Here is a 10,977-nt window from a genome sequence, read left to right as displayed (position 1 = left end):
AAATGAGCAGCCCCGCCTACAGGCTAAATTCAGGGGTGAGGACAAGAACTGCCATCCAAACATAGATCCCTTCTGGTGAACAGTTTTGGAATGAAATCTCTATATTTTTTGGTGAGGATGGGTTGTATCCAGTCCCCAATTCCAGTATATTGTGGGAGTTTAGAGTTACTGCTTCTGAGGGGAAATGTGGCAGTAGAGAATGGGGTCTCTCTCTAGGTGGGAGAGTTGCAGTTGTCCCTCCCTTGAGAGTTAATCCAGCTGGGCAGGCGAATAGCCTGGCTAAGGGATCACCCCCCAGGAAGGTGGATCCACTTGAATATGTGCTTAAGAGACAGAAGGAATAACTCTCTCTCTAATAGGACCATTGACTTTTCCTTCCAGGGTCCCTGTCCTCTTTAGTTGCTGCACAGCCACCATAAGTTTCCCTTGGGTCTGTCTGCCTTTCTAAGTGAAGAAAGGCATCATGGCCCCTTTCTTCTCTTCTTTTTCTGTTGGATGCTAGCCAGAGCCTAAGCATGCTTTCTCTGGTATTTTGGGCTTCTTCCCTCTCTCTCTAAAGCTCCTCTCCCCATCTACATAGCTACTTATTCACCATGTGGCTGACCTCCACAGCAGCTTAACTGAAACAGCATGGCTTTTCTTTCTCTTCTCTGCCTTCCTCATCCAGCCAAGATTATAGCTAGTCTGCACTAGGGTTTTTCTTTTAAACTAACAAAGTTGTTCCTGAGCTTCAAAATAGACAATGAAATTATACAGATATTGTTTACAATTGGACTCGTGTCTCTTTGCCCTCATCCTAGGTGAATCGCCATAAATCTAATTACTTTTAGATGTGGAAGAATTTACATGTGACTGTGGTTAAAACAGCAATAATTCAAGTCACTCCGCATTTGGGGGGGGGCATGTAAAATGTGCAGGCACTGTTTTGTGCGTGCTGAGTATTCAGTAATAAGTAAAACAGAGAAAACCCCATCCTTGTGTTTCAAATCCCACCCTCATGTTTCCACTGCTCATAACACACCTGCTCTTGTAATTAGGCTTAAGCAAGTGTTACCAAATGTAACATATGATACATCTTTTAAATAGTTGTATAGCAATCTGTAGTATAGAAATGTGAGAATATTCAACCATTCGTTATGTTATTGGGTCTTTTTTCAACCATTCTTTGTGAATTGACAGTCCATTTAGATTTTGTTTTGATTTTTGCAATCATAGTTACAATAAACACCAATTCAACAGAATCACGTGCAAATAATTTATATGCACAAATAGAGATTATTATTTCTAAGGGAAAAGTCTAACCTGGGTGAGTACAAAGTTACCAACAAGTCTGTGTTTCCCAGTTGGATGCTCTAACTGGATCCTGCCTTCCCAGGTATGCGGTATGCAGAGGCTCTGGTACTATCCACCTGTGTGGTGCTGAAGAAGGAACTCATTTTCTCCATCGGAACGCAGTTCCGTACACCTGGTCTCCCTTTGCCGCTCAGAATCTTCAGCCGTCAACGTCTATGAGAAAGCCTTTCAAAACCACGTTTAACTTGCAAATGCAAACCCCGCAGTGTCGTCTGAAGCGCTCTGCGGTCGTCCTTTGGCTCATCCTTCCCTCTTGGACGTTGTCACGACCTACACCTTAAGTGCCACACTAGCTTACCTTTGACAGAGCTGGTTAGTTCTCCCTTACAGATTCGCGTAAATATATGTGATTGACTACGGTGTCTTTTTTGAGACAAGAAATGTACAATGGAAATGGACATACAGGACTCTCTCGGCCTCTCCCCGACCCCTTTCTCCCTAACCCGCATCTGTCTGTCCACCCGCACCTGATCTAGTGTAGCTTCCGCTCCACATGAGAAGGAACTCTGCCTTCCAGGGCCATTTGCCCTAAGCTCTAGAAAGGATACACTCATTTCCTGAAATTTAAATCACTAGCTAGCAGTTTTCTTCCCCGTTTCCCGTCAGTTGCCTCGCCTCCATTTCCCATCTCAGCCTCTTCACTCCAAATCTCAGCTCAGACACTCTAGAAAGGAAATCCACATCTCCTGGTGCCTAGACACTGGGGGCTCCGCTCCTTGGTGTTGCAATTAATCTTCGCCCAGTGCCTGCCCGCCCCATCCTCCTCCTCGCATCCGGTGCTGTTCTAGGAGGAGCCTACACGTCAGTCCTACTGAAGGGGATTGTGGTGCGTAAACAGGATTAACTCTCTAGCCCCCAGCTGTGCTGATTTGCGGGGCAGCCTGCCAGTCCAGTCCCCGCGAGGTGCGTGCAGAGCCCAGCGCGTGGAGCGGGGGATGGGGCAGCCAGCTGCCTCCGTGCTGTGTCTGGGGCTGGCTCCGTGGCTGAGTGCGGTGGAGGGCCACAGCCTCAACAGCAGCTGCTCAAAATCTGGGGTGGACGGAGGCGACCGCTGCTAGCTGTGGCCTGCATCCATCTGCTCCCTCTTCCTCCCTGCCTGTCCCCTCCGCCCATCGCGCTGCAGCAGCTCCCTCCAACCCACACTGTCCATCATCACCACGGCCAGGGTCGCCAGCCCCTCTGCCAGCTATGGGGGACCTACCGGGGCTCGTGCGCCTTTCCATCGCGCTGCGCATCCAGCCCAATGACGGCCCTGTTTTCTTCAAGGTGGACGGGCAGCGCTTCGGCCAGAACCGCACAATCAAGCTGCTCACCGGCTCCTCCTACAAGGTGGAGGTGAAGATCAAACCCACAACACTGCAGGTCGAGTGAGTGTGGGGCGCGCCGGGCGGCAGGGCATTGATAACCCGGGTATGGGAGGAGCGCGGAGGCCCCAGGACATCCCTAGCCTCCACTTGGTTCCCTTAGTCTCTCCCCGGCTCAGTGGGACCTGGAGTGAGGGCAAGAGGTGAACGCCCTGTCCCCAAGCTACTCTCCTGCCCCAAGCTTGTAGCCCTGCATTCCATCTTCCTTCCACCCATCTCAGCAAGAACCTTTAAATCTACGACAGGAAGCCAGGGCTTTGGGGCTTTCGTTGTTGTTGTGTTTGGGGGTTTGCTTTTGTTTCATTGTGAATTTCTCTTCGGTCCAGCTACAACAGGGAACCACAGGTAGATAGGGTGGGGCAGTTGGTAGAAAGACAGAGAGGGGTTCAGCAATCGCAATCCCATCCCTCCTCTCCTGGATCCTAGGAGCTCTCCTGCTTCTGCTGAGGAGACTGAAGCGGGTGGGGGAGGGCTGAGGAATGAGTAGCCTCAGAGGACAGATGGTCACTGGATTTCCCGAGGGAAATTTCCCCACTACTCCTTTCCAGAGTTAACGGCACAAATTAGAGGACACCGCCTGTGCTTTGGCCTACCTTTATGGTTTTCCATGAACTGTGCCTTTTCTTTCTTTGCTGGCTAAATTTGTCGGTCAGCCTGGTGATGTTACCTGTGATGGTTAACAAGACAGGTGTAAAGCAGCGTAGTGGTGTATGAAAAATATTTCATACATGGGTCTTGGTTTCATTTCCTGTTGGTGTGATAAAATTCCCTGGCAAAATCAACTTCCTTAGGGAAGAAAGGTTTTGTTTGACTCACAATTTGAGGTTGCAGTCCATCTTGTGGAAGAGCCCGGGCAGCTGGAACCTGAGGAAGCTAGTCATAATTACATCCACGGTCAAGAACAGAGAGCAGAGAATGGGTACCTGCACACCAGTGCTCAGCTGCTCTCTCCTTTTCCTTAGCTCCAGAGCCCAGCCCAGGAGATGGTACCCTCCACTTTTAGGATGGATCTTCTAAGGCCAAGCCATCGAGATAGTCCCTCCTTGAGAATCCCTTCCCAGGTGGTTCTAGATTGTGTCACATTGACAATTGGAACCAGCCATCACAGGGTCCTTTACATTTACCTTTCACCTAAACATTGTGTGAAGTCTGGATCGTAAGAAAAAACAACCCAAAACTTAGCATACCGAACATATGCTGAGGGAGGAAGGGGCTTTGAATCCATCAGATACTTTCAGTTTGAACTCAGTAAAGTTATTTTATTTAGTCTTCTTGACACAAAGATCTGTAGCCACGCTTGGAAGGTTTCTGGCATTCCTAGTCCATTGAATTCATCAGCACCACCACCCCCTACAAACCTCTACCTCACAGGTCCCTGTACCCAGTGTCCTCACACTGCCTAATTGTCTCTGCACTTGTATCCAGGCTTTTTCTTTCTCATCCACCCTGACAACATTTGCCCCCACTTATACATGTTATTTCCCCTTCTTTTGGGGGTAGTTCTCTAGATTTTGAGTTAATCTAAAAGCAAATTGGATGGTGATAAAGTTTTCTCTATTAACATTTAAGTTTTATGAAGGATTTCTTCAGTGCTCTAATCCAGGAACTCCCAAATTGAGTTTGTATCAAATTCCTGAAGGACTGGTCATTTGGGGCTCACCAGAGTTTCTAGTTTGATATTTCCATGGTGAAGCCTAAATGTTTACATTCTGATAGTTGATACTCAGACTTTGCATTGAGAACAGGTATCCTGAGATAAAGGAGATCAGGAGTGATACCACTGAGAATTTCTAGAATGTGATAAATCTGAAGGAAAATCTTTGATTGTTGGAACAAAAAATAATAAAACCCATTAGAGAGGTCAGGAGTCTTTGAAACTATATATATATATATATATATATATATATATATATATATATATATATATATATATATATAACCTAGATTTACCAGTATCAAATTACATCCCAGACCAATAGAATCCTGCTCTCTGGAGTTTGGAGTCAGGCTGAGCATAAGCGGAATTTTAATTCCATAGATGATTTCAATGAGAAAAGAGTTCTTCTACATAAGAATACTGAAGTCAGTCCAGAGAGTGGAAGTAGTTGGTCTATGATCATAATACTGCGTAGCTGGATAACTGTAACCTCCTAAACTTTCAGAAGTTTCTACCATGTCTTCCTTAACCAAACCCTGTGGGTTTCCTCTCTAGGATTTTGGTTTAAACTAGAACAGGATACCTAAGCTAATTCCTACCATCTATGCTCAACTCAAGTCCATTGCAGGAACATTTCCATTGGTGGTGTGCTTGTCCCACTGGAGCTGAAGTGTAAAGAGCCTGATGGGGAGAGAGTTGTCTACACGGGGATATATGATACAGAAGGTGTAGCTCCTACCAAAAGTGGTGAGCGACAACCCATCCAGATCACCATGCCGGTAAGTCCAAGTTGGGGATGTAGGGGTGTGGTTTCAGAACAAATAGAAACTACAGGAGGAAAAAAATCACTACCTCTTTAAGAATAAAAAAAGATGCTTTGGAGCCAGTTACTACAGAAATTGGGTTCAGTTTCCCTCATGGACCTGTGGAGAGAGAGAGAGAGTAATGTAACTGATGCTCTTTTGCATGCTGGACTGAACTTTCAGACATCGAAGAAGCCAGGTAAATGGTTCTGGGAGAGACAGTCGCTATGTTGCCATTTTCTATGTTGTGTTCTACACAAGGAATATTTAAATAATTCGCTCTGAAAAGGTTGTGATTCTACATGGCTCATAGTCCTTTAAATGTGAAAAAAAATCTCTAAATAGATGACATTTTGCTATTTAAATGCACTCCACCTGAAGGAACCTAAAAAGTGACTGCTATGGTGGACAATAAGATGTTAGTCCTACCATATCCAGTCAGTCATTCCTCTGTATCCATGGGAGATTTGTTCCAAGATCACTCACAGATGCTGGAATCCACAGGTGCTCTTCCCTTATATATAAAATGGCTCAGTATTTGCATATAAACCATGCACACCATTGCATACACTTTAAATCATCTTTAGATTGTGACCATTATGTAAATATCTCTTGCGTTGTATTCTTTAGGGAATGATGACAAAAAAAAGTCCATGCATGTTCAATACACACACAATTTTCTTCTGAGTGTTTTCAGTTCAAGGTTGATTAATCCACAGATGTAGAGTCTATTCACATAGAATATATGTGTATATTACAAGAAAACATTTATCACCAAGGAATATTGACATTGAATAGATAAAAGGATAGAGTTGACCAATAAAGTTAGTTAATTGTACATGCACATATAATAGATGATGCAGTAAGCTTGCTAAAATATAAGAAAAGGGAAGATCACCTAGCAGACTACTGTAAAAACTGGTCAGTCTTTTCCCTCAGAAAGAGCAGTTTTGCACTGTGTGCCCTCTGCCTCCACAGAGGAGATCACAGAATTTCCCAAATATCCATACAGGGAAAAAATTCCTCTGAAGATTACTTAAAATTTCAGTCCTAGTTCTCATGTCCAGTTTTTTGGGCTTTTTTGTTGTTGTAATTTAATGATGGGTAAGCTAGGACCAAAGAAACTGACATGCCTTCAGAGCATCAACCCTGATAAAGACGGTCTGTGGAATCCCCTTTAGAGACACGAATCTAAGATCTTATCCATCCCATCTGACAAAACCTTAAGGCCTCACAGTGTCCAATATCCTCAAAACAACTACAGTGGTAACATAAGGAAAGACTCTAGGAGCCCATTCTTTTGAGAGATACATTTGAACTTCTTTAGTCAGGAATTCTATTTTCTACTAGAGAGTCAACAGAGGAAAATACAAAAGTGTGGAAAATACTAATTTCTCTTAGAGACAACTGTTGTCAATATTTTAGTTCGTGTTCTTAGAAAGCTGCTTCTGCTATGTCTTTGCATGCATGCATAGGTTTTTTTCGTATATACATATACATCCAAAGATGTAAATATGGAAAATAATTTTGAAGTCCATTATGTGAGTGTATCAATATCTCCTATTACCTACTGGTGATTTCCATTTCTCACCACTGTAAGGAAAACTACTTTAAGTTTTACTCATGTCTGCAAAGTTATTGTTTGCTTGGGATAGATTTCCAAAGGAAACATGCACGCTAGGGGATTTTTACAACCACTGACCTCTAGGAATACAAGGAGAGTCTGGATAGATGGCTCAGTAGCTTGCCAGCCAGCCTGACAACCTGAGTTCAATCCCCAGAGCCAACCTAGTGGAAAGAAAGAAATCCAACTTAGGCTGCACCTGAGACATACACCCACACAATAAATGATAGGATACTTAATAATAATAAATAAACATAATTAAAAAACCACTTTTAAATGTTTTAACCACAATAGAATATTTTAACATTTGTGTTTCTAATTATTGCTGGCTTGAAATATTTGCTGTTTGTGCTTTATCCATGTCAACCTGTGTGTCTTAATGACTTCAATAAATCTTAAAGTGATCTCTTACTGTATTTTAAATGTGCTCATCAATTATCATGTGTATTAACTTTGGTCACAATGTAAATTTAATTTTTTAAAATGTAGCCTGACATATTAGTCTTTCCTTCTATGGCTTTTGCAGTTAGCACCAATCCAGAATGGAAAATCTTTCCTAATTCTGAGATTAATTGTGCATACATATAAACACAACTACATTTGTATATTTTTATTTAAATTCTCATGGTTTCATTTGTGAAATTTTGGATGAATTAGACTTAAATATCATTTCAGTTCCTATCATTCTATTGGAAGATAATGTAGGGATTAATTCCTAAAATAAGCCTAACTTAAATATTTTATTAAATATATTGGTAAATTAAATGGTATAAGATTACATTTAGAATTTTCATATTATTAATTTTTATTTATTTCATTTATCAGAAAGTATTTGAGAGTTCAGTTCCCAACACCGATATCAGGGACTCACAGCTGCCTGTAACTCCAGCTCTAGAAGATCTGATACTTCCATGATACTTCCATCCCCCTGCAGGTACATGCACTCATATCACAACCTCCCACAGACACACATAATTTAAAAAATTAAAAATGGAAATTTTAAGGGAGGATGCCACAGAGATAGCTCAGCAGTCAAGTGTGTGTAATGCTCTTCTAGAGGACCAAGTTAGGTTCCCAGTCCCCACCACATGGCTCACAACTGTCTGTAACTCCAGCTCCAGGGGCTCTGACATCCTCTTCTGACCTCCAGAAGCACCTGTACTCATGTACACATAGACACAAACACACACACACACACACACACACACACACACACACACACACACACACACACCATTTACAAATAAAATAAATCCTATTTTAAATGCCCAAACTGTTGTAACTTTTTCTTTCCACCAGAAGTATTGTGTGAATCCTGGTTGCTTTAGACTCTCTGTAGATGCCCATCTTTAAGTCTGGAAATGAAAGAGACCTAGAATATCCAACAAAATTTCATTTTGCAATCTATACTGATTTCTTACTTTAGAACTACAAGTTTATATTTAAAACTTTGGATTGTTATTCTGAGCCCTTTATATTTTTATAGAGATTTTAAAATTATCTTGTATATTTATTCAATAATTGGGCTGCCATATTTGCATCAAATCTATAGGTCAGCCAGGTGTGATAGCATACACCTGCTAATCACAGCTACTCAAGAGGCTGGGATAGCTTGTGCCCAAGAGTTCAAGGTGAGGCTATGAAACATAAGACACTGTATGGAGGAGAAGGAGAAGAGGAGGAGAAAGAGAGGGGTAGTCTATATGTGTAATCACAGCAATTGGAAAGCCAAGAGAGAAGGAACAATACTAGACAACATACCAAGGCTGTGTCAGGAAACAAAAATCAGTGATGAAAATCTACAAATTAGTTTAGAGAAATTTGATACCTTTATATTGAGTCTTCTAATCCATTAATATATCTATTTAAAGTCCTCATTTTCTCTCATCTTCTGTGTAATAGGTTACAATATCCCCTATGCAGGTTTCATGATTTTTTTGATTTACTATTATTTCATAATTCTCTATGCTACTATAAATAGAATTCATTTCATTGCTGATATGGATATAAAATCGGTTTCTGCATTAATCTTCAATCCTGAAATCTGGCAAATCTGGTTGGTTCATCCTGTAGCTTTTCTTGTGGAATCATTGTTAATTTCTACATGTGCTGTCATGGAAAAATTCGTTTTTCTTTCTTTCCTTCCCATCTCTATTCCTTTTATTTATGGCTTGATTATAATAGCTAAGAACTTCAGTGTGATGCTGAATGGAAATGGTGAGAGTCATTATCCCTGTCTCTCCATCTTCAGAAGAAAGAGTTCAACTTTTTAACAGTATGATGTTAGCTATTTAGTTTTTAATATAAACTCAGTATTAAAGAGATTCCCGCCGGGCGGTGGTGGCGCACGCCTTTAATCCCAGCACTCGAGAGGCAGAGCCAGGCGGATCTCTGTGAGTTCGAGGCCAGCCTGGGCTACCAAGTGAGTTCCAGGAGAGGCGCAAAGCTACACAGAGAAACCCTGTCTCGAAAAAACCAAAAAAAAAAAAAAAAAAAAAAGAGATTCCCTTCTGCTTTCCTGAGCACTTTCATTATATTGTTATAGAATGTTTTCAAGATCTTTGTGTATTAACAGAGTTTAATCATCTTCTTCTTTTGTTTATATTGCTTTTTTCCAATGTTGAAATAACCTTGAATTCCAAGATAAGTAGTAATTGATTATGGTGTGTTTTCTATATGAGAAGAATATCTTCTCATATTAATATCTTATTGATGAATTTTCTATCTATGTTTCTGCAAGTGATTGGTCTGATCTTCTCTTGTTATGTATTTATCTGATCTCAGTATCAAGATAGTGCTAGCTGCATGAAATGATTTGGAAAGCTTTCACACCTTACAGATCTCATAATATATTGAATAGAATTCACCAAAGCTTTCCATTAAAATTCAGCTTTATCAGATTATCATATTTACAGACTTTACCTTTAAAGTAATTAATTTTATTGTTGTTTTATTTACTTCAATAAAACTGTTCATGGTAATTCTTCTTTAATATTTTATTTCAATTTATTTTAACTGTGTGTGTGTGTGTGTGTGTGTGTTCAGGTGCCCGAGGAGGCCAAAGGAAGCTGGCTGATGTGGGTACTGAGAACAAACCTCAGGTCCTCTGGAAGAGCAGTGCTTACTCTTAACCGCTCAGCCATCTTTCCTGCCTCTCATGGTAATTCTTACCCATCCTTAGGATTTCTAACAAGATCCACTCTTTAACTCTTGATGTTCAAAATGTCTGTTTTTTCTGGTCAGTATAGCTAGACATTTATTGCCTTTAACAACCTTTTCAAAATCCTGCCTTTGCTTTTACATGATTCTGGGCCTATATTTTCTTCCTCTGTTTGCCTTGACATACAATTGAGGTATAATACAAAGTAAAATGATGCCTTTATATAGTGTACAGTCTAGTTTTAAGTAGTTTGGCTATGGTGCACCTAATTGTGTTTTTCTTTGTATTGGTTTTTATTGGGAATCGTTGAATTTATTGAATCTATAAGCTTTTTACCAAAATTTAGAGTACTATGAGCCTTTATTTTGCTAAATACTTTTTCTCCTAGAGCCACAAATTTTATTTTTATTGAAGGTTTTCAATTAAGATTTCTTAGTATTGGGCTATCCACATTTATTTCTTAGGGTTCTTTTGTTTTTGTACTTTGCATTTGAGGTCATTCATTTCAACTAAGTTGTCGACTTCATTGGCAAAAATTTTTCATAGCAATCCTTTGTCTCTCCTTTTCTTATAGGATTCCAAATACACATATGTAAGGAAGCTTGGTATTATCTCCTAAGCCTTTGAGACTGTGTTCAACCTTCTTTAATTAAAAAAAAATAATGTTTTTATTGAAATAGAATTGCATCACTTTCTCCCCTCTCTTTCCTCCTTGCAACCCCCCACAAACTAGCTTCTCTCCAACCCCTCCCGTGTCCCCCACTCTCAAGTTGGCAGCCTCTTCTTCTTTTGTTATTTATATACACATATATGTATGTATATGTGTATGTGTAGTGTATGTAAAATGTATATAAATACAACTTCTTCCGATTGTTTTTGTTGGTGGTATGTATATAATTCAGAGCTGAGGACCCTGGACTAGACAACCAGTTAGTGGGTTCTTTCTTCCCTGGTGGAGGTTACTTCTCCTTCTCTCGGCTGTAGTCGCCTGTCGTTCTGTGGGTCCCCAGAGAGTT

The 10,977-nt window shown here is 40.8% G+C and overlaps 1 protein-coding gene across 2 annotated transcripts in view; it reads left to right on the top strand.

Annotated features, from left to right (window-relative positions):
* The first annotated feature begins 2,254 nt into the window (after nt 1-2,254).
* The window catches only part of Cnrip1 (cannabinoid receptor interacting protein 1), a 28,675-nt gene continuing 19,952 nt past the window's right edge, over nt 2,255-10,977 (top strand). The window contains exons 1-2 of one of the 2 annotated variants that reach the window (XM_059274997.1): nt 2,255-2,720; nt 5,003-5,153. In XM_059274997.1, coding sequence (XP_059130980.1) covers nt 2,542-2,720; nt 5,003-5,153 — 330 coding nt within the window. In that variant the 5' untranslated portion in view covers nt 2,255-2,541. The remainder of the gene's footprint in view (nt 2,721-5,002; nt 5,154-10,977) is intronic. The other variant, XM_059274998.1, reaches the window with a different exon arrangement.

This window comes from Peromyscus eremicus, chromosome 10, assembly GCF_949786415.1.
Source record: "Peromyscus eremicus chromosome 10, PerEre_H2_v1, whole genome shotgun sequence".
Classification (NCBI taxonomy): domain Eukaryota; kingdom Metazoa; phylum Chordata; class Mammalia; order Rodentia; family Cricetidae; genus Peromyscus; species Peromyscus eremicus.
This window is presented reverse-complemented; position numbering and strand designations above follow the sequence as displayed.